This window comes from Lepidochelys kempii, chromosome 5 (genome assembly GCF_965140285.1).
Source record: "Lepidochelys kempii isolate rLepKem1 chromosome 5, rLepKem1.hap1, whole genome shotgun sequence".
NCBI classification, from domain to species: Eukaryota; Metazoa; Chordata; order Testudines; family Cheloniidae; genus Lepidochelys; species Lepidochelys kempii.
Genome location: NC_136384.1, coordinates 3186544 through 3210453, shown reverse-complemented (window position 1 = coordinate 3210453; position 23910 = coordinate 3186544). Strand labels below are relative to the sequence as shown.

At 56.8% G+C, this 23910-nt stretch overlaps 1 protein-coding gene across 1 annotated transcript in view; it reads left to right on the top strand.

Moving 5' to 3' along the window:
- Window positions 1–23910, top strand: part of ARID3C (AT-rich interaction domain 3C) — a 141140-nt gene that overhangs the window by 84401 nt on the left and 32829 nt on the right. The window contains exon 4 of the mRNA XM_078852999.1: window positions 7323–7395. Coding sequence (XP_078709125.1) covers window positions 7323–7395 — 73 coding nt within the window. The remainder of the gene's footprint in view (window positions 1–7322; window positions 7396–23910) is intronic.

Below are 23910 nucleotides of genomic sequence, written 5' to 3'. Positions count from 1 at the left end.
CATTCTGTCCCATGTGGGCGGTGGTAACATCTGCACCAGCCAGCTCCTTGCAGCCCCAAGTCTGAAAGTCAGAATAAAAGCTGCCCACGGGAAGGGGAACAGGGATCGTCGTAGGATGGGTTCTTGCTGAAGTCTGTCAAGTCTATGTTAGAAGGAGGTGACAATTCACATCATCGAATCAAATTCTCTCTCTCTGAGATACGTACAGCACCCCCCGCAGGATCTGAGCCCCTCACGACCCCCTGTGAGGCAGGGCAGCGCTGTTCTCCCCATGAGGCACTGGGGCCCAGGCTCTCACAGGTGTGCACTGAAATCAGTGGGGTTAGGAGCATAAAGACCTTGGAGGGTCTTGCTCTCAGTCACCAGCCCATGGTCACACAGGAAGTCAGCGGCAGAGCTGAGATTTCCACCTGCATCTCTGGAGTCCTAGGTTAGTGCCCCAACCGCGGGTCTGTCCCTGCCTGCACGGCTAATGAACAGCTCCCCGGCCCTGTGGTATTAACGCCAGTGAGGGTGAACCCTGGAGACTCCCCTTTGCTTTTCACTGCTCATGTTCCTCCCCCACCTTTGCATCTCTCAGGCCAGGCAACCAGAAGGGCTCCGCGGTCTCTCTGTGCGTTGCCCGGCTCAGTTTCTGTTAGTGCTGCTTGTGGGTCTGGTCAGAGACGGGGCATTGGGCTGGATGAGGCCCAGCCTGCCATGCCCTTTGCTCCTACTTCTCCTGGATGTGGGACAGAAAGAGCCCACGCCGGGTCCCTGTGACTGCACTAAATGTAAGCGAAGCCGCACCGCTCGGTGGTGTGACCGGTCCCCGCCCCGGCACTTTGCAGCCACCGGTTAGGCCAGCCCAGAGAATTCCCCCGGCCCTTTCAGGAGCGTTATTAACAGCTGCCACTGGCTGCTCATCTCAGGCTGGATCCTGCCCGCCACGTATGCCCGGGACGTCCGTGGTACAGGATCCTTAGCCAAAGGAGAGGTTTTCGCTCCATTCTGGAAGCTCCTTCCCCCGCTCTCCAAAGCCCGGCCGAGTTTCCCAGCCTGTGTGTCCTAGGGACCCTGACCGGCCAGACAGCGTGAGGGGATGAGAGTGAGGAGTTAATTGGAGCTGTGCCGACGGCTGCCTGGCACAGCTCCAGCTGGCTGCGTGCCCACTCCCCGGGGCCGCCTGGAGCAGCGGCTGCGCTTGGCTGCCTCGGAAGCGGAGCTAATGAGATGTGTTTAGTTAACAAGGGGGGTGCGTGAGAATCTCAGCACCGAGCGCTCAGGGATCAGATTCACCCGTGACGCCGGCCAAGAGCGGCTGGATTATTGGAGCCCAGGGAGCTAACCCGCTTGCCTGGCGGCGGGTGAAAAGGGCAGGCAGCGGCCAAGCGCAGGGAGGCAGGGCCTGACAGTGTCAGAGCTCCTGGGGCTTTCCCTTCACCAGCATGGGAAGCCTCACCGAGATGAGAAGCCGGGGGTCAGAGGTGCCTGGCGCAGGTGCCTGGCGGTGGCTGCGTGTCCCCCTGTCCCCTGCACGGTTGCTCCTCTCTCCCCTTGGCAGCTGCAGGCTCCTCATAGGCAAAGCATGGCGGGTGAGCAATGGCTCCAGTGGGGGGGTCCCGGGGTGAGAAGGAGCCAAACAATCCTCCCCTGAGCTGGGGGCCCCCTTCCCAGCTCGCTGTATGCCAGAACCTCCTTCATGCCCCACCCACCCTATAGCCAGGAATGCAGGGTCTGTGCTGGAGGACGTTGGCCCACCCTGGATGGTGCAGAGAAAGGGGACCTGGCACTGCACATAGTGAGGGGGGGGGGTGGCACCCGGGGAACAGCTGGGAATGAGCCGGGCCTGGGACCTGGGGGCATCTGCGTATCTCCCCAGTTCAGGTTCCCAGGGGCTGTGCTCTGAAGGACTCCCTGCATGTGACACCCCCCAGCAACAGGTGCCTTTGCTTGCTGGGGTCCTCGGCTCTCAGGAGCACTGCGTAATGGCTGTTCCGCTCATTACTCCAGGGAACCCTCCTGCACCTCCATCCTGGGGGGAACCACGCCAGCAGCCAGCCCCCTGCGCAGCTGTGGGGAGGCCCTTTGTCTCCCGGAACTGGGATAACAGAGGTTGATATATTTCAGAGTAGCAGCCGTGTTAGTCTGTATTCACGAAAAGGAGGACTTGTGGCACCTTCGAGACAAACACATTTATTCTTGCATCCGATGCAGTGAGCTGTAGCTCACGAAAGCTCGTGCTCAAATAAATGTGTTAGTCTCGAAGGTGCCACGAGTCCTCCTGTTCTTTTTAGGGGTTGATATAGTTTGGAGCCAGCAAACAGGGGCAGCAAACGGGAGTCTTGCGAGGGGTTCTGAGAGGGAGTGTGGGAGCAGATACAGCTAACCCCCCCACCCCCCGAAATAACCCTGCCAGAGTAAAGCTAATGCAGGCAGACGTCCAGGTTATTGCACTGAATTCAGCCTGTAGGATTACCTGCCTTGTGGGCAGGTCGGTGGCATGTGTGCGCATTCGGTGCAAGCAACTCACAGCCCGCAGAGACCGTGTACGGGCTTTGGAGACCAGAGTGGCTGAGCTGGAGGAGCTGAGGGAGACAGAGAGGTACAGAGAGGAGACTTTCTGGGACACAGCAAAGCCGTCTCCCTCCTCGCCACACACATACTTGACAGCCTCTGTGCGGTTGTGGAGAGGAAAGTCTCGGGGAAGGAGAACACCCAGCTGGAACAGAGGGAAATGATCCCATAGTTGGGACCCTCCTTCCAGACGATAACCTCTCGCCCTGAGGCCACCCCTCCGGAAGAGCCAGGTAATAGTAAGGGGTGGGAGGGAGGGGATCATTAGAGACATAGATAGCTGGGTTTGCGATGACCGGGAGAGAACCGCATGGTGACTTGCCTGCCTGGTGCGAAGGTTGCGGATCTCTCGAGACCTCTAGACAGGCTCATGTGCAGTGCTGGGGAGGAGCCGGTGGTCGTGGTTCATGTAGGTACCATGTAGGACACAGGGAAGGATGGGAGAGAGGGAAGGACACAGGGAAGGATAGGAGAGAGGGAAGGACACAGGGAAGGATGGGAGAGAGGGCAGGACATAGGGAAGGATAGTAGAGAGGGAAGGACATAGGGAAGGATAGGAAAGAGGTCCTGGAGGCCACATTTAGGCTGCTGGGTAAGAGATTAAAGTCCAGGACCCCCATGGTAGCATTCTCTGACATGCTTCCAGTCCCATGCTCAGGGCCAGTTAGACAGGCAGAACTGCAGAGTCTCAATGCATGGATGAGACGATGGTGTAGGGGTTTAGATTTATTAGGAACTGGGGAAACTTTTGGGAAAGGGGGAGCCTGTCCAGGAAGGATGGGCTCCACCTAAACCGAAATGGAACCAGATTGCTGGCATGTCAAATTAAAAAGGTCATTGAGAACTTTTTAAACTAAGGGCTGGGAAAAGCCGACAGGCCTGGAGGAACACATTCTCTGTCTCCTGGTAAGGAGGAGAGGATAGAAGTTGATAACATACAGGTAGGAACTGAAGAAAAACAGTCAGTTGAAGAGAGCCCCATTCAAGTACATCACAGGAAGGCAGACAACTAAATATTGACAGAAGTTGTAAGTGCTTGTACACAAATGCAAGAAGTCTAAGTAGTTAGATGGGTGAACTTCAGCGCCTGGTATTAAAGGATGATATTGATATAGCAGGCATCACAGAAACGTGATAATCAATGGGACACGATAATACCAGAGTACAAAATCGGTAGAAATGACAAAGTCGGTCACGCTGGTGGGCGAGTGCAACTCGATGTGAAAGAAAGCAGAGTCAAAGAGAGTAAAAATCTTAAATGAAGAAAACTGTACCACAGAATCTCTGTGGATAGAAATTCCACCCTGGAATAATAAGAATATAGCGGTAGGGATATATTACCGATCACCTGACCAGCATGGTGACAGTGACTGTGAAATGCTCAGGGACATGAGAGGGGCTAGAAAAATAGAAAACACCAGAATAATGGGGGATTTCAACAATCCCCATATTCACTGGGTACATGTCACCTCAGGATGGGATGTAGAGCTGGGCGGTCAGATATCCCAATATTATTGGAACTGTCCTGATATTAGGGGCTTTGTCTTATATAGGCAACCTATTCCCCCCATCCCGATTTTTCACACTTGCTATCTGTTCTCCCTATACCGAGATAAAACAGTACATTGGGGAAGAGTCAACACAGCTTCTGTAAAGGGAAATCATGCCTCACCAATCTGTTAGAATTTTTTGAGGGGCTCAACAAGCATGTGGACAAGGGGGATCCAGTTGATATAGTGTCTCTTGGACTTTCAGAAAGCCTTTGGCAAAGGCTCTTAGGAAAAGGAAACTGTCATGGAATAAGAGGAAAGGTCCTCTCCTGGATTAGTAACTGGTTAAAAGACAGGAAACAAAAGGTAGGAATAAATGGTCAGTTTTCAGAATGGAAAGAGGTAGATCGTGGTGTCCCCCAGGGGTCTGTACTGGGACCAGTCCTATTCAACATATTCATAAATGATCTGAAAAAGGGGTAAACAGTGAGGTGCAAAATCTGTTGATGCTACAAATTTACTCAAGATAGCTAAGTCCAAAGCAGACTGTGAGGAGTTACAAAGGGGTCTCACAAAACTGGGTGACTGGGCAACACAATGGCAGATGAAATTCTATGTTGATAAAAGCAAAGTAATGTACATTGGAAAACGTAATCCCAACTCTACATATAAAATGACAGGGTCTAAATTAGCTGTTACCACTCAAGAAAGATCTCGGAGTCATTGTGAATAGTTCTCTGAAAACATCCACTCAATGTGCAGCGGCCGTCAAAAAAGCGAACAGAATGTTAGGAACAATTGCAGAGAGAAGGTGGGTGAGATAATATGTTTTATTGGGCAAGCTTAGTGAGAGAGAAGCTTAGTGACAGAGACAAGCTTTCAAGCTGCACAGAGCTCTTGGAAACATAATCAGTGTCACAGCTCAACCTAAGGTGGAACAGATTGTTTAGCATACGTAGTTAACACAAATTTCAAGGGACCATTCAAGGTGCAGTGGCCCATTTAATATCATCCAGTCACAGGGAGGAAAGGAAGTGTGTCGGGGGGAAGCAGCTGGGGCGGGGAGTTGTTGGTGGGTTATAGATTGTTAGAATAAGCCATAAATCCAGGGTCTCTGTTCAGTCCATGATTTTTAGTGTCTAGCCAAGTGATGAATTTAAGCTCCCAGGCTTGTCTTTTGGAAATGTTCTGCAGGTTTCCTTTGAGGATGAGGGCTGAGAGATCAGCTAGGGAGTGATCGCTTTGGGAAAAGTGTTCACCCGCAAGTGATATGGCGTTCTTGTCCTTTGTCGTTGTTCTGTGTGAGTTCATTTGCGAGTGCCATGATTGTCTCATTTCACCCACCTAGTTGCTCTTGGGACATTTAATGCACTGGATGAGGTACACCACATGTTGTGGTAGGCGTGTGTAGGATCCATGAATCTTAAAAGGTGTGTTGGGGGGGGAATTGATCATTGTAGCAGTGGCGATATGGCTGCAGGTTTTGCATCTGTTCTGGCAAGGTCTGGTGCTGCTTTGAGTTGGTGTGAGCTGGTCTGTGGGGAGCTTGCTTCTGATGATAAGTTTGGAGAGGTTGGGGGGTTGCTTGAAAGTCGAACGAGGGGGTTCAGGAAAAATTTCTTTCAGGATGGGGTCCCCATCAAGTGTGGGCTGTCGTTGTTTGATGATACCCTGTATGGGTTCCAATATGGGGCAGTAGGTGACAGCTAGGGGTGTGCGGGCAGAGCGGGGTTTATTTCTGTATTGAAGCAGGTATTTGGGTGGCCTGTTCCATGATGTGATCTACTTCCCTGGTGGAGTGTCCTTGTTCAGCCAAGGCAGCTTTGAGGGCAAAAGTATAACAGGGTTCAAACAAGAACTAGAGAAGTTCCTGGAGGATAGGTCCATCAGTGGCTATTAGCCAAGGTAGTCAGGGACAATCCCATGCTCTGGGTGTCCCTAAACCACTGACTGCCAGAAGCTGGGACTGGACGGCAGGGGATGGATCACTCAATAATTGCCCTGTTCTGGTCATTCCCTCTGAAGCATCTGGCTCTGGCCACTGTCGGCAGACAGGATCCTGGGCTGGATGGACCTTTGGTCTGACCCAGTGTGGCCATTTTGATGTTCTAAAGATCACTGGGAGCTGGTCCATCTTTCCAGCTCTCCCAGTGCAGGCAAAGGAGGGGACCGGAGATGGATGCTGGATGTGGGGGCTGAACACTGCTCACCAGGTGCTGGGCCCCAAGGCTGCAGCCAGCACTTCGCTCTTCCATCCTGCTCACGGACAGGGTCATCAGTGCCTGCTGTGGACAGTCCCGGGTTAGGGGACCAGCAACAGGTCCCCGAGGCCCGGGGCTCCGCGTGGAGCAGAAAGGGCCATGACGGGCCAGGAGACCCTCCTGGCCCTGGGACTGGTTACAGCTGGGCCCCCAGCACTGTCCCACGGGGCCCCTCCTGCAGGAGCTTCCTGAGGCCCATTCGCAGCCTGAGCCCTGTAGGAGCTTGTGCCACAGGGGGGCGCTCTCCTTAGCGGGGAGGGATTGCTGCTGCACAGACAGGAGTCAGTCCTCACTTAGTACGACGACTGGAAGGAGCCCAGACACTGCAGTGACGGGTGCGGGGTAAGAACCTACAGAGAAGAGAACCGAGCAAAGGAATTTTGTTAGTGAATCTCGAGAGATCAGCCGTGCAACGCAACCGTGGCATCACGCCCAGGCACGTGGCTGTGGGGCAAACACACCCCAAGCACATGCAGAGCCCCGGACCTGGACGTACACCCCAGACATGCACAACCTCCCACCCAGAGAGACACCAGGTAAACTCCCACAGCCACACCCGCATCCCACAGCCCCTCCGTGAGGCGATCACCACAGGCAGCTGTGGGTCTAAGGAAGGGGACCACAGCCAGATTTGGGGCACGGAACGTCTTGCCCAGGGCTGTTTGACTGGGGGGAGCCAGGACTTTGAATATTCAGGAGGCTCCTGAGATCAGCCTCACTCAAGTCTGGTGGGGGCTGCAGAGGTCAAATACCATGGTGAGGCCAAAACCCAGATCCCCCGACCATGCCAGTTACAGGGGACTCTGCTGGCAGGAGAGGGCCTATGACACACAGTGAAGCAGCTCCGATGCTGTCCAGCAGAGGGCAGTGGTGTCTCTCTCACACACACACACACGCGCGCGCACACACACACTACCCAGTCCATTACAGCGCCCCCTGCAGGACGCGTGTGTTTGCCCAAGGGCTTGCTCGGTTCCTGCGATGCTGACCTGCCGTCTCTCTCTCCTGCCTGCAGCTCTACGAACTGGACGACGACCCCAAGCGGAAGGAGTTTCTGGACGACCTCTTTGGCTTCATGCAGAAGAGAGGTAAGGGCCGGCCGCGGGCTTTGGGGGTCCCTGGCCGGGAGCCCGGCTGCAGAGAGGCGTTACGGGGGGTGGGCTCGTGACTCACTCTCACACTGAGTGGTAACTTCTTTCCAATTCTCCGGACCCATCCTCGACCACTGTCCCTCTCGGTCAAATCGACAGCATGGGGCTGGTGGGAAGGGGACCCTTCATGCTATGGGGGAGGGCCTGTGGGAAGAAAGGGAAGCAGTGGACAAGGACAGGCAGGTGCCCCCTGGGTTGCTGGGCTGCCAGGCTCTGTTGGCTGGGGCCGGCTCTTGGGACATTACGGGACCGGGTTGATGTTGCTGGTTCTGGCTGCAGGCTCTCAGATCTGGGTTGGAGGCGTCCGCAGGACACGGGTCCATTTGCTGGCTCTGCTCCGAGGTTCTGGGGGGCAGAAGGAGCTGCTGCATTCCTGGGAAGGGCCCACGTGTTGTGTTGGAGCTGGGAAGGCCACAGGGACCTCGATCCTTTCGCTGGTTCCACCCTCGCGCCTGTGCTGGATAGAATGGTGTCCTGGCACAGAGGGGTTCTCGCCAGGGGCTATGAGGGGGCAAAGTTAGGGTTTCCTGGACTATGATGGACTGGGGTACTCTACAAGGTCAGGGTTCAGGGGCACCAGCAGGGCTGAGTGGGGAGCCCAGGGCTGGGCTAGCAGGAGGCTGCGGGTCGGGAGCGAGGGGCACCAGCGGAGCTGGGGGGGCTGCGGATCGGGAGCAAGGGGCACCGGCGGAGCTGGGGGGGCTGCGGGTCGGGAGCGAGGGGCACCGGCGGAGCTGGGGGGGCTGCGGGTCGGGAGCGAGGGGCACCGGCGGAGCTGGGGGGGCTGCGGGTCGGGAGCGAGGGGCACCGGCGGAGCTGTGCATGGGGAAGGAGCTCTGAGCCAGGCTCTACGCTGTGTCTTTGTGCCGGAGTGGCCGCGAAGGGCTGACGCAGGGGGGAGGCACAGCTGCACCGTATTGCCAGTCCTCAGCGGGTTCTGTTATCGGCACCGGGAGGGATGGGTAGGAAGCCCCAGCAATTGAGGTGATTCGATAAATGCTTTAACCTTTGACCCCCACCTCCCCCCAGCCAGCCCTGAAACAATTAAAAGGTTCCCCAGTGCTGGGGGGGAGGGGGCGCCGGGCCGGTATTAATTAGAGCCCTTTGCTGGCGGCTGGATTAATGAACATGCTGCTCGATATGGCCTAAACCCCAGGCAGAGGTTAATGTTGTGCTAATTAACAGGGGCTGGCAGGGAGAAGGGGCTGCTGCTGCCTGGCACCCAGAGCCCCCCCCATGCTGGGGGCGCCGCCTGGCTGCTGGTCGGCTGTCGGTGTCCCTAAAGGGGGCCCCAAATACCCCTCGCCTTGTATGGCTCCATGCTGGGGAGGGTGCTCTGATCCCTCCCCACCCCCCGCCTTGCCCAGCCAGCCCCTCACTGGCCTCCCTCCACGGCCCATTCAGAGGTTGGGCTCTGCCCGATGGCCAGTGAGGGGCCGGGTTAGTGCGAATGGTCTGTGGCTGGTGTGGGGCAGGAAATAGGCTTCTGGGCTGAGACCCGGCCAACTTGTGTCACACAGTGGCCACTGGGTCGAGAAGGTGCGGGCTGGGGTGAGCCTGGGAGCACTGCTGCCCTCTGCTGGAGAGAATGGGAACGGCGGGACTGCCTTTTCATAATCTCTCTGCCGCGGGCAGCCCAGGGCGATTCCCCATAGGGGTGGGCGTGTTTGGGGTGGGGGCCTGGCATCCCACAGCGTTGGCTGCAGTGCCAGGCATGTGGGGCACAGGCAGGCAGGGGGTGGGTGGGTGCGAGAAGGGGACTGGGTATTTCCGCCCCTTGGGCCGGCATGCCGGGCGACTCTGTTCTCCCGGGGCCGGTCCACCCGTGGCTGTGATTAACCCCTCGCACCCTGCACCCAGCTGCACAGGTACTGCCTGGCAAAGGCCCGAGGTCAGGACATGCCACCCGCTCCTGCTGGGCCTGCCTGCCGAGGGGCAGCCATGGGCTGAGCTGTTCCCATCCCCTCCCGTCAGGTCCTGCCCAGCAGCTGCTCTCCCCCGGGCTCGGCGGCTGTCATTGGAAACCAGCCCCTCCTCGCCTGCCCCCCAAGTCCTGGTGCTGACTCCTAATGCTGACCCCCGCCCCTCTCTGAGCGTGCTGAGGGCGCTGGTACATCTGGGGGGGCCGGGGCTGACGGTGGGGGTCACGGCATGGGGCAGAACGGAGGCTGGGGAGCTGGGGGAACGGACAGGGGGCAGGGATTCGCGTGGGCCCTGCCTCCGAGCCCTGGGCGCCCAGGAGACACAGCGCAGGAGACAAGATCCATGAGCTGCTGCGTGGGGCTCATTATCTCTCTCTCCAGAGCTAATTAACTCCATCTCCATTTGGACCGGCTGACATACGGGCGCTAATTAACCACCAGCCTCTCTTTGTGCACAGCTGATTGGGGCTTTTGTGCCGCTCCTGAAATCGAGCCGGGGGATCGAATCCCCCGGGGGCTGCTCCCCGGGGCCGGCCCGGTCGATGGCTATAAATCCACAGCGGGTGGCAGCTCCCGAGCCAGCCGGCCCCACGATAGCATTGATCCCGGCAGAGGGACAAATAACTCTGCTCCCTGCCGCCCTCCGTGCGTCCCTCCCGGCCGGCATGCATTTATCTGCCCATCCGGCCACGGTCGCTAACCTCTGCCAACCATCTCTGTCTCCATTAGAGCCCCACCCAGGGGCAGCGCCTGAGGCCCCTGGGCGGCTCCTTGGAGAAGTGAGTCTGGGATCCGAGCCCGATTCCCACCAGAAATGTAATGCTGCGCTCCTTGTCCTAACTTGCCATGCAGCGTTGCTGTGCACCGTTAAGCAGCAGCCGCGTTCCACCCCAGAGCTGGCTGCATGTCAGCCTCCAGGGAGGCCGTCGGCAAAGGGCGCCGGAGCCAACGATTTTATGGTTGTTCCCCAGTGACTTCCCGTGGGCTCCAGAGCCCCGTAGGCCGGGAGGGGCTGCGCCAGGTGATCCCTGCATGGGACATCGACTGCTCGCTGATTAGGCTGCGAGGGGGCTGGAATGGAGCCAGAAAATATTTCAAGCAGCCCCCCCCCAACACGATAACACCCCAGCGTGTGCGGCCTGGCCCCCCACAATAATCCCCCAGCATGTGCAGACCGGCCCCCCACAATAACCCCCCAGCGTGTGTGGCCCGCCCCCCCCCACGATAACCCCCCAGCGTGTGCGGCCTAGCCCCCTATGATAACCACCCAGCGTATGCGGCCTGGCCCCCTGCACGATAACATCCTAGCATGTGCGGCCTGGCCCCCCCCATGATAACCCCCCAGCATGTGCGGCCTGGCCCCCCCCATGATAACCCCCCAGCGTGTAAGGAACTGGACTTCATTGTCAAGCTTGTAAGGAGGTGCTAGACCCGGGTATTGGCCACAGGATTTCTTAAATGGCACAAAATGGCGTTTGCTGGCCCCGTTCCCGGGGAGGGGTGTGAGGGCACCCTGCCCCTCCGGGAGAGCCCGCTTTCCGGGGACGCTGCTCAGCAATCCCAGCTGTTGGCAGGGTCTGTCCGGCCCCCTCCAGCCCCCCAGCTGTAGTCAGCCACGGGCGCAGACTCGGAATAACGAGGAGAAAAGCGAGTCCCTGCTCAGGGCACCCCCAGCAAACCTGCAAGTCCAGAACTGAGCCGGAGTCCCCCTGGCTAGAGCCAGGGTAATCCTCAGGGTTTGCAGGTCTGCTCTCCCCGCCGTCCCCCAGCCCTGAGCAGTCCCCCACGGAGCGCTGATTTCCAGGTCCTATCGCCCTCGAGGGCTGCGTCCACTGCAGCCGGGCAGGCGACACCCAGGGCACTAAAATCGGCAGCAGCGTGGGCTAGTGGCCGGAATGCGAACCCCCCCGGCTGCGTCCTCCCGCTGCTGCCGAGACGTACCCTGCATGGGACTCGTCAAGCCGCGGAGGGCACCAGTGCGTGGGCCCGGATTACGGGTGACATGGCTGCATTTGTAGGGCCCTATCCCCGCTCGCTGCTGCGCAGACGGTGAGCGTCCCTGTCCCTGTCCCTGTCCCTGTCCCTGTCCCTGCACAGACCGGGCCCCCGCTGCGCACGGCACTGCACACAGCCAGGCCCTGCCTCCTAGCTTTCGCCCACGTGTTCTTCTTTACGGGTATTATAGCCCTGTGAATCCCGGTGCGCCGAGACTGCCCGGCCTGCAGACTGGGATTTACAGATCTAAGCAGATGAGATGGGCAAAGGGTGGGAGGGAAACAGAAGCCCTGGGTCGAGGAGGGACTGGCCCAAAGACTCGCCCAGCCCGCGAGCAGAACCCAGGTGTCCTGACGCCCAGTCCAGTGCCCTATTCACTGGGCCGCGCTGCCCCTAATAGGGGAGAGGTGGAGGGGCTGGAAATGGAAAGGGGCTAGATCGCACGCCCTGGTTCTCATGGGTGACTTTAATTTTCCTGATATCTGCTGGGAGAGCAATACAGCGGTGCATACACAATCCAGGAAGTTTTTGGAAAGCGTAGGGGACAATTTCCTGGTGCAAGTGCTGGAGCTTTTCTTGACCTGCTGCTCACAAACCGGGTAGAATTAGTGGGGGAAGCAAAAGTGGATGGGAATCTGGGAGGCAGTGACCATGAGTTGGTTGAGTTCAGGATCCTGATGCAGGGAAGAAAGGTAAGCAGCAGGATACGGACCCTGGACTTCAGGAAAGCAGACTTCGATTCCCTCAGGGAACAGATGGGTAGGATCCCCTGGGGGACTAACATGAAGGGGAAAGGAGTCCAGGAGAGCTGGCTGTATTTCAAGGAATCCCTGTTGAGGTTACAGGGACAAACCATCCCGATGAGTTGAAAGAATAGTAAATATGGCAGGCGACCAGCTTGGCTTAGCGGTGAAATCCTAGCGGATCTTAAACATAAAAAAGAAGCTTACAAGAAGTGGAAGGTTGGACATATGACCAGGGAAGAGTATAAAAATATTGCTCGGGCATGTAGGAATGATATCAGGAGGGCCAAATCGCACCTGGAGCTGCAGCTAGCGAGAGGTGTCAAGAGTAACAAGAAGGGTTTCTTCAGGTATGTTGGCAACAAGAAGAAAGCCAAGGAAAGTGTGGGCCCCTTAATGAATGAGGGAGGCAACCTAGTGACAGAGGATGTGGAAAAAGCTAATGTTCTCAATGCTTTTTTTGCCTGTGTTTTCAATAACAAGGTCAGCTCCCAGACTGCTGCACTGGGCATCACAAAATGGGGAAGAGATGGCCAGCCCTCTGTGGAGATAGAGGTGGTTAGGGACTATTTAGAAAAGCTGGACGTGCACAAGTCCATGGGGCCGGACGAGTTGCATCCGAGAGTGCTGAAGGAATTGGCGGCTGTGATTGCAGAGCCATTGGCCATTATCTTTGAAAACTCGTGGCGAACCGGGGAAGTCCCGGATGACTGGAAAAAGGCTAATGTAGTGCCCATCTTTAAAAAAGGGAAGAAGGAGGATCCTGGGAACTACAGGCCAGTCAGCCTCACCTCAGTCCCTGGAAAAATCATGGAGCAGGTACTCAAAGAATCAATTCTGAAGCACTTGCATGAGAGGAAAGTGATCAGGAACAGCCAGCATGGATTCACCAAGGGAAGGTCATGCCTGACTAATCTAATCGCCTTTTATGATGAGATAACTGGTTCTGTGGATGAAGGGAAAGCAGTGGATGTATTGTTTCTTGACTTTAGCAAAGCTTTTGACACGGTCTCCCATAGTATTCTTGTCAGCAAGTTAAGGAAGTATGGGCTGGATGAATGCACTATAAGGTGGGTAGAAAGCTGGCTAGATTGTCGGGCTCAACGGGTAGTGATCAATGGCTCCATGTCTAGTTGGCAGCCGGTATCAAGTGGAGTGCCCCAAGGGTCGGTCCTGGGGCCGGTTTTATTCAATATCTTCATAAATGATCTGGAGGATGGTGTGGATTGCACTCTCAGCAAATTTGCGGATGATACTAAACTGGGAGTAGAGGTAGATACGCTGGAGGGCAGGGATAGGATACAGAGGGACCTAGACAAATTGGAGGATTGGGCCAAAAGAAATCTGATGAGGTTCAATAAGGATAAGTGCAGGGTCCTGCACTTAGGACGGAAGAACCCAATGCACAGCTACAGACTAGGGACCGAACGGCTAGGCAGCAGTTCTGCGGAAAAGGACCTAGGGGTGACAGTGGACGAGAAGCTGGATATGAGTCAGCAGTGTGCCCTTGTTGCCAAGAAGGCCAATGGCATTTTGGGATGTATAAGTAGGGGCATAGCGAGCTGATCGAGGGACGTGATCGTTCCCCTCTATTCGACATTGGTGAGGCCTCATCTGGAGTACTGTGTCCAGTTTTGGGCCCCACACTACAAGAAGGATGTGGATAAATTGGAGAGAGTCCAGCGAAGGGCAACAAAAATGATTAGGGATCTGGAACACATGACTTATGAGGAGAGGCTGAGGGAACTGGGATTGTTTAGTCTACAGAAGAGAAGAATGAGGGGGGATTTGATAGCTGCTTTCAACTACCTGAGAGGTGGTTCCAAAGAGGATGGTTCTAGACTATTCTCAGTGGTAGAAGAGGACAGGACAAGGAGTAATGGTCTCAAGTTGCAGTGGGGGAGGTTTAGGTTGGATATTAGGAAAAACTTTTTCACTAGGAGGGTGGTGAAACACTGGAATGTGTTACCTAGGGAGGTGGTAGAATCTCCTTCCTTAGAAGTTTTTAAGGTCAGGCTTGACAAAGCCCTGGCTGGGATGATTTAATTGGGGATTGGTCCTGCTTTGAGCAGGTGGTTGGACTAGATGACCTTCTGGGGTCCCTTCCAACCCTGATATTCTATGATTCTATGTTTTCTGTCTGTGTTACGCACACACGGAAAGCCCCCCAGCCTTTCCCCGGGGAGCCCGTAAACAAACTGGTGGTGTTTATGTAGGACCTACCCCCAGCGTTTCCAGCTGCCTGTGCCATATGGTGCGTCAGCTTCTGGGAACGGCTCACCAAGAGCAGCAAACACCCCCAGGGCTGGGGGACACGCAGGGGGAAAGGCTCCACTCCATCGGCTAGGGGAAGGAAATGCAATTTCCAGGCCCTGGGAAGGTCTTGCCCACAATGGGAGGGTGAAGGCGAATGATTCCAGCCCTCCGCCGGGCTGTGGGTGCCGGCCCCATCCCTGGGTTTGGGAGTGGAGGGCCGGGGGCAGGAGTTTTGTGAGGCTTGGCTGTTTATTTCCTTCCTTTGTACCAACAATATTTACCTAGGCAGGGCAGGGCTGTGAAACCGGTTCTTCCTGATCCCTGGGGGACCCCCGGCCAGCCCCTGGGGGAGGGAGCAGGGCCGGCTGGCTGCCTGGGGCTGGGTGGGGAGTGCACAGGGCTCGGCAGGGTTGTGTTCCACTGTGTATGTTGTGCACACATGGTTGTAGTTGTGAGTGTGGTTGTGGAGGCGTAGTGATTGTATATGAGTGTGGTGTGTGTGTGCGTGAACGTGAGTGAGCACATGTGTGTGTGCGTGGGGGGGGGCATGTGCACCTACCCAGCGGCTGCCACGCCCTTTCCAGCCCAAACTGCCCCGTTGTGTCCCACCAGCCCTGCGCTGCTGGGCCGGTCTCCAGCTGGCTGCACGGTGCCCCCTCCCCAGGACGCTGGCCGGACCGGGGAGTGGGGGGAGCTAACTCCCTTCATGGTCAATGCCCTGGGGCGGGGATGGGGTTGCTGATGCCCCACGTCGCACCGGGGTCGACTGCTGGTGATGATGTGCTCTTAGCAGAGGAGCCCGTTGGGGATGATCTGAGTGCCCAGCCCTTCCCCCCACCCTGCCCACGGGGCAGCTGGGACACCTGTCGCTGCACCCCCGACCCCTCCTCCTCTGATTGACCCCAGCCCCCCGGAGCAGGCGAGGAGCCTGGCCCCGGACCCAGAGGCAGGGATAGTCCCTGGCGCGGCTCCGGAGCTGCGAACCTCTTCACACTTGCTGCGAGAGTGACTCAGGAACAGCTCCGGGCTGCTCCGGGCTGGAGGAGAACTGAGGCGGGGGGGCATGCCATGGGTGTGAGAGCAGGAGGGCGGATTCCCTCTGCCTCCCACATCGGGGGGACCCTGAGTGGGTCTAGTGCCCAGGCCTGGTGCCCACATCCCTGCGGAGGGTGAATTATTGGCCAGGGCTCAGAGAAGAGCTCTGGGAGCGATCCGAGGGCCCCCCAGTGAGAGCCGCAAGAAGCTCTGTTGGGTTAGCATCCCGCAGAGCAGGGTCCAGCCGGGGGCAGGCTCGCCCCTCGGTCCCTGCATGGGGAGAAGAGCCTGATCCGAGGGGGCTCTTCCCTCTCGTGCTGGGGGTCTCAGCCCGTGGGGCGCGATGCACTGTTAAGGCTCCAGATGCGTCCAAGGGCAGGGGCTGGCTGGACTCGACATCCCTGCTGCGTGGGGTCGCGGTGCCGCTCGGATTCGGCCTAGCCGCCCTTCCCATGTGACGACGGGCCGAATCGGAGTGAGGGGCTCTGCAGGTTCACGCTGGCCCCATCTTCCAGCCACCTTGTCCTCTCCCCAACCCCTGCAGGAGAGGCCCCCCAATGTACCCTTCCCCCACAGCCAGGCGACTTCCCCTCTGTCATTCCATCCCTCCTAACCCCCAGTGCTCCAGATCTTCCCGCACTTCACTCCCCAGCCCCCTACTGTCTCCCAGCACCCCAAATCCCCCACCCCTTTACCGTCAGTCCTCTCTGGGGCCATGTGTGGGGACTGGGTGAATTATGGTCAGCTGGTGATGTACTGTCCCTTCCCCAGATCCCTCTGCCCCATATCATTCCCCCCAGGCCCCACTGCACCCCCACACCTCTCTGCCCCCCCAATTCCTTCCCCAGCCGCTCTGAACCTCCAATTCCTTCTTCACCAACACACCCAGGCCCCCCAATCTCCCCAAGCCAATCCCCACCCCTTACCTTCTGCCCCCCCCGGGGGAGGTTTTATGAGTTTTGGGGGGCATCTCAGCTTGCTGCTCCCCTCTCCAGTTGCCGGTAGGGGGGCTCCCCAGCTGTTCGTATCTGGACGGAGCACTGGACTCAGCTCTGAGCCCCCACGCCGATTGGCCCCTTGTGGTGGGGGCACTGGGCCTGGGGATGTGGGCTCTGGCTCACGACAGGCCAGCAAGACGTACAAATGGGCCCTGAGCCCAGCCAGGTGGAGAACCAGTGCGCTAGCAGGCGGAGGCTGAACGAGAACCAGTGTCTGGCTGGAAACCGGCTCTAGAAATGTTCCCATTGGAAATAAGGTGCACATGAGTAACAAGGAAGGGAATCAGCCATTGGACCAACTCGCCCGGGGCCCAGCAGGATCTCCATCCCTTGGGGAATGGCCACAGTGTGTTAAACCCCCCGCGGCACCAAGTCTCAGAGCCCGGCTCAGCTCGGGCCGCGGGACTCTAATGCTGCCGGGGAGACGCCAGGGCTCGGGCTGGAGCCACTTCGGTCTGAGCCCCCACGTCTACACGGCAATGTTAGAGCCCCACAAGCCGAGGCACCCTGCCCCCATCTCAGTGCAGCGTGGACGGACCCTGGGCCTCTTTAAACCAAGACTGGTCGTGACTCTCGAAAACATCGGCTGTAGCGGGACCAGAAGCTGTTGGCCCAGTGGGGTGCGTGACGGGGTCGGGTCTCTGGCCGGCGCAGTGCGGCTCAGACTAGCTGCTGGGGGTCCCTGCTGGCTCAGATCCCCCCTGTCGCTGCCTGACGTCACCCTCCCAGTGGGCCACGTTGAGGCTCGGGGAAAACGGGGCCCCTACCTTTGGGTGCCTGACTCAGCAGCTCCAGGGGTCTCCGCTTGGGCTCCCCGACGGAGGCCCCCGAAACTAGGGAGGCTTTTGCAGGCATGCGCGGTGACCCGCACTTTGCACCGGTGTAAGTGACCAAGCAGGGAAACATCAACCCCCCCATGGGCACCTCCCCTCCCCCCAGCCCTCTGCACAGTCTGACGGAGGGCAGCACCTTCCCAGCTCGCCCTGGCCTCCTGCGCCCGTTCCTGCCCAATAGTGGCATTCTTCCCCGGATTCTCCTCCCCTTCCTGCCTACAGCCCGGCTTGCTCAGTCGGCCTTCCCATGCCGCTGCTGCCTCAGTTTCCCACCCCAAACCCTGCCCTCGGGGTGTTTTCTCAGCGACCCTCCCCATTCCAGGAGTCTGCTTTAGCCAGGAATGAAGCTCCTGCAGGGTCACCCCCTTAGGCAGGTCTCTCTATGTTCGGTCGACTTGCAGCCACTGCAGTAATTACTGCGGTGGTTCACGTCCACACTCCCCTCCTTGGTGCGCGTCCTCCCCCGGAGCACTTCCGCACACTGACGAGGGGCAGTGTGGGGGGCTAGGAGCCAGGCCTCTCATGCCCCTCCCCACCAGGAGCCCAGCTGCCCCCTGGCTTCTTGCCTCCCGGTAGCAGAGGGGAAGCCACCTGGAGCTTCTCACCTCCAGCGGGTAGATCTGCGCCCGGAGTCCAGTCAGCTGCTGTGCTCCTGGCGGGGAGCAGGGAACCGGGACCCTGCGGGGCAGCAGGGCTCCCAGCGGGGAGCCTGGACAGCAGCCCAAGCCAGGAGCCTGAACGGCAGCCCAGCTTGGAGTGGAGACCTGGCAGCAACCCAGCTGGGGAGCCAGGAGCCGGCTTCCTTGTCAATCTCATGGCTCTAGCAGTCCAGTCTGAATTTGTCTAGCTTCAACTTCCAGCCACTGGAGCATGTTATTAATATGTTTCCCTGCTAGATTGAAGAGCTAATTATCAAACTTCTGTTCCCCATGTAGGTACATAAAGACTGTGATCGGGTCACCCCGTAACCTTCCCTTTATTAAGCTAAATAAATTGAACCCCTTGAGATTATCACTGTAAGGCAGGTCTTCTAACCCTTTAATTGTTCTCATGGCTCTTCCCTGACCCCCCCTCCAATTTACCAACATCCTTCTGGAACTGTGGGCCCCAGACTTGGACCCAGGATCCCAGCAACGGCCGCACCAGTGCCAGGTACAGAGGGAAAATCACCTCCCTGCTCCCACTGGAGGTCCCCTGGTGATGCCTCCCAGGGTTGTATTAACCCTTTTGATCACAGTGTTGCTCTGGGAGCTCATGTTCAGCTGATTGTCCACCATGACCCCCAAGTCTTCTTCAGAGTCCCTGCTTCCCAGGAGAGAGTCCCCATTCCTGTGACTATGGCCAATCCTCTGTTCCTAGATGTAAGAACTTACCTTTGGCTGTATTAAAATGCATACTGGTTGCTTGCACCCATCTTACCAAGCCAGCCAGACGGCTCTATATCAGTGACTTACCCTCTTCATTACTGACCACTCCCCCAAACTTTGTGTCATCTGCATATTTTATCAGTGATGATTTTATGTTTTCTTCCAGGTCACTGATAAAAATGTTAACTAGCGAAGGGCCAAGACCCGATCCCAACGGAATCAGCCCCGCTCAATGAGGCTTCGCCATTTACAATTACATTTTGAGACCTATCAGTTAGCCAGTTTTTAATCCATTTAGTGTGTGCCATTTTAGTTTTGTATTGTTCTAGTTTTTTAATCAAAATGATATATGGTACCAAGTCAAGCACTTTACAGGAAACAAAGAATATTAATTAACACTATTACCTCTATCAACCAAACTTGTAATCTCATCCAAAAATTATATCAAGTTAGTTTGACACGATCTATATCTATAAACCTATGTTGATTGGTATTAGTTATAATACTCACCTATAATTCTTCATTAATTGAGTCATTTCTTTTAAAACCTGTAGATGCAAGTTATCCAGATCTGCTGATTTAAAAATGTCTAACTTTATTAGTTGCTATTTAACATCCTCCTGAGACACTGTTGGGATGAAAAGTATTTCATCATCTTCACCTTCATCATATGAATATATCATCGGGCTTTTCCCCAAATAGAGAACAGAACTACTTATTGGACACTTCTGCCTTTTCTGCATTATTATTGAGCAGTCTACCATTTCCAGCTAATAATGGATCAATACCATTACTAGGATTGCTTTTGTTCCTACTACACTTAAAAAACACCTTCTAATTGTCCTTAACTCCGGTGGCCACAGCATTTGCTTTGTGTTCTTTTGCTTCCCTTATCAATTTTCTACAGTTCCTAGCTTCTAATTTATATTCATTGCTTTTAACTTCCCCTTTTTTCTATTTATCTTATATGTACAGCTGCTTTCATTTCAGCTTTAAGTTGGAGTTTTGTTTTTGTTTTTAACCAATGCAGCCATCTTTCTTGATTGTGGTTTTTGGGCATCCTGTGAAATGTTCTTAAACAACCTCCAATTATCATTCACATGTTTCTGTTTAAATTCCTTCTCCCTGCTGATCTGGCTCATAATTGTTTTCAGCGTTGTGAAATTGGCCCTTTCAAGACACCAAGTATATATATATATTATATGTATACATATATCACTGGTCTGGACTTTGTTCTATTTACACATAACAAATGCAATCAAGTCATGATCATCTGCATCTAAGCGACCAGTAATTTTTAGTTCTATGATCACTTCCTCTTTATCTGTCTAGACGAGATCTACTACAGAATTCCCCCTGTTGGATGCGGCACTTTGGGAATCAGGGAATTGTCATCTATAATTTTAGAGTTCCAAGAACACATTAGTACTGGCAGCCCGAGACCTCCAGCGTACGTTAAACTCGGGTTGAAATCTCCCCTGATAACGCAGCGTGAACGCAGGTGACTTGTCTCCTGTATGTGCATCAAGCACCACATCTGCACACTGTATTCAAGGTGCGGGCGTACCATGGATTTATACAGAGGCAATATGAGACTTTCTGTCTCATTATCTCTCCCTTTCTTAATGATTCCCAACATTCTGTTCACTTTTTTTTACTGCCGCTGCACATTGAGTCAATGTTTTCAGAGAACTATCCACAATGACTCCAAGATCGTTCTTGAGTGGTAACAGCTAATTTAGACCCCATCATTGTATATGAAGAGTTGGGATTATGGTTTCCAATGTGCATTACTTTGCATTTATCAGCATTGAATTTCATCGGCCATTTTGTTGCCCAGTCACCCAGTTTTGAGAGATCCTTTTGTTGCTCTTCGCAGTCTGCCTGGGACTTAACTATCTTGAGTAGTTTTGTATCAGCTGCAAATTTTGGCACCTCACTTTTTACCCTTTTTCTGGATCGTGTATGAATATGTTGAATAGGACTGGTCCCAGTACAGACCCTTGGGGAACACCACTATTTGCCTTATTTAAAGATCCGGGTACTTTTCCCAGGAGTTAACCTCAGCGTCTAATCCCAGTTCTAACTCCGGAGGTTGCCAGTTTGTGCCGCCCTAATTTGCTTCAGTTCTTCACTGTCCCCCAGAAACTGCTGCCGTTATTGAGACAGCGGCTGAGCATGTGTGTCGTGTTGCTGTGTGCTGTCAGAGCTGCTGTGCTCCACCCCAGAGGGGACTGCATCCCACGTCTACGTTTGTGACGGGCTTCGGGGCGTGAGGTTGGCAGAGATGGCTGTTAAAGCAGTGGAAACAGCATGGGGGGGCTTCCCCAGCCAAGCACGAACACCCATAAGCATGCAGGGGGCATGGAGGGGTGCAGTTTGAAGATTATAATGGAATCCACTCCAGAAAGGGTGAAATGAAGACCAGAGATGTCAGACCAGCCATCTCAGCTCCCATCCAGCCGATCCTGCTGGGGACCAGCTCAGTGCTCTCGGGGTTGGGGCTGGAGGCTGATTTTGCCCTCTGCATCGACTCCTGGGCGTGGCCCGCTGGGATCCATGCTGCAGGGGGCCACTGTTTGCAAGAAATGGCTTCACCCCCTTGCCTGACAGCTCCCCGACTTCATGGGGCTTCCTTCTGTGCCTTGATCCATTCTGGGTCCCTCCCAACCCCTGCCACCCACATGCATCTGATTCCCCAGAGACACACACACACACGCACACCCCTCACGTCGCTCTGCATCCCAGGCGCTCTCCCCTCCAGCGAGCTCTCCCGCCCGGCTTGCTGCAGAGGCAATCTGGGCCACAGAGCTCTGCACCTCATTAGCCACGGGGAGGTCAGGGACCCCGGAGGTGCGCTCTGACCCCGAGCGTCATTAATCAGCCGCTGCCAAGCGCCACACGCTGGACACAGAGGGCGGCCGGGAGGTTCACGCCAGTCTTCCCTGGCAACGTCTGTGGGGCGGGCAAGGCTTGCGGGGGGGCTTCACCAGGCGGGAGGAGCACCCCTGAGTGGAGCGTATTTCACCCCCATAGGAAGGGACATACCTGCGACCCACCCACACGCACACCGGCAGGCACACGCGTGTGCACTTCTGTGCCATGCTCACACGCACACGCGCTGTGTACACACATCCCCAGGCTTTCTGCCACGGCACTCACACATAGCACAAGTGGCCACAGTTAGCACACGGGCTGCACCGGCAGGCACACGTGGGCACACGTGCTTCCCCGTCGCACACTTACCCTTGCCCTTTGGTGTGCATGGATGCACACTCACGCATTCACACCCAGGCGCTGCGGGGCATTTCCTGTCCCCATTAGCGCTCCCTGCGGGTGTGCCTGGCGCAGCATCCCAATAAAGCCCCACTCTCTGCCCCGTGACAAGGGGATGTGATTGCGTAGACCTGCCCTTTGCGCCCAGGTGGGATCTTGTGTTAAAGCCAGACCAGATTTTGAAAGGTGTTTGCAGTCGGGAAAGAGACCAGTGCCTAAAGTCACCTTCCCACCCACCCTTGTGAAGGGCGGGGCACGCGTGGGGTACAGACAGGTGGATGGGACAGGTGGAGACTGGACGGGGTGTAGGGGGGACAGACGGGTGCATGGGATGTGCATGGGGACGTGCAGGTGGGGACAGATTGGTGGAGAAGGGCCTGCGTGGGGATGCACAGGTGACGAGGGGGCATGTGTGGGGATGGATGGGTAGAGGGGGCGTGTGTGGGGATGGACAGGCAGAGGGGGCGTGCGTGAGGTCGGACGTGGGAGGGGGCATGTGTGGGGATGGATGGATAGAGGGGGCGTGTGTGGGAATGGACAGGCGGAGGGGGCGTGCGTGAGGTCGGACGTGGGAGGGGGCATGTGTGGGGATGGATGGATAGAGGGGGCATGTGTGGGAATGGATGGGCGGAGGGGGCGTGTGTGGGAATGGATGGGCGGAGGGGGCGTGTGTGAGAATGGACAGGCAGAGGGGGCGTGTGTGGGGACGGTTGGGCAGAGGGGCCGTGCTTGGGAATGGATGGGCAGAGGGGGCGTGTGTGGGGACAGATGGGTAGAGGGGGCGTGTGTGGGGATGGACGGGCAAAGGGGGCATGCGTGGGGATGGGTGGAGGGGGCAAGTGTGGGGATGGACGGGTGGAGGGGGCATGTGTGGGAATGGATGGGTGGAGGGGGCGTGTGTGGGGACAGATGGGTAGAGGGGGCGTGTGTGGGAATGGACAGGCGGAGGGGGCGTGCGTGAGGTCGGACGTGGGAGGGGGCATGTGTGGGGATGGATGGATAGAGGGGGCGTGTGTGGGAATGGACAGGCGGAGGGGGCGTGCGTGAGGTCGGACGTGGGAGGGGGCATGTGTGGGGATGGATGGGTAGAGGGGGCATGTGTGGGAATGGACGGGCGAAGGGGGGGTGGGAGTGGACCGGTGGAGTGGGGGGTTGTGGGGATGGACGGGCAGAGAGGGCGTGTGTGGGGATGGACGGGCAGAGAGGGCGTGCATGGGGATGGACAGAGGGGGCATGTGTGGGGATGGCTAGGTAGAGGGGGCGTGTGTGAGGATGGACAGGCGGAGGGGGTGTGGGAGTGGACCGGTGGAGTGGGGGGTTGTGGGAATGGATGGGCGGAGGGGGTGTGTGTGAGAATGGACAGGCAGAGGGGGCGTGTGTGGGGACGGTTGGGCAGAGGGGCCGTGCTTGGGAATGGATGGGCAGAGGGGGCGTGTGTGGGGACAGATGGGTAGAGGGGGCGTGTGTGGGGATGGACGGGCAAAGGGGGCATGCGTGGGGATGGGTGGAGGGGGCAAGTGTGGGGATGGACGGGTGGAGGGGGCATGTGTGGGAATGGATGGGTGGAGGGGGCGTGTGTGGGGACAGATGGGTAGAGGGGGCGTGTGTGGGGACGGACAGGTGGGTGGTTATTGGTTCTGAACATGGCTCTGTAGCACCCAGACGTGCTCCCAGCTACCCAGCAGGGATGGGAGCTGTGGGGAACTGTCTCTTTCCCTCCCCCTTCCCTCCTTGCCCCGGGGGGGACGACCTCGTGTGTCAGTGACAGCCCCCTGCCCCCCAATCGAGGCCTGTCATAGAGTTGAGGGAGCCAGGAGACACTGCCATGGGGCTTGGGCTGCTCCCGGCATGGCCCCGCCAGCCTGGGGAGACACTGGTGGGTGGCGGGGACATGCGTGGGGATGGATGGAGGCACGAGATGACGGCTTAGCCAGGGAGGGCCTGTTTGGTCACCAGGTGCGGCCAAGAGTGTTCCCCTCCCCTGTCTCTATTCCGCATCCGTCACCCCGACATTTTGCCATCACTAC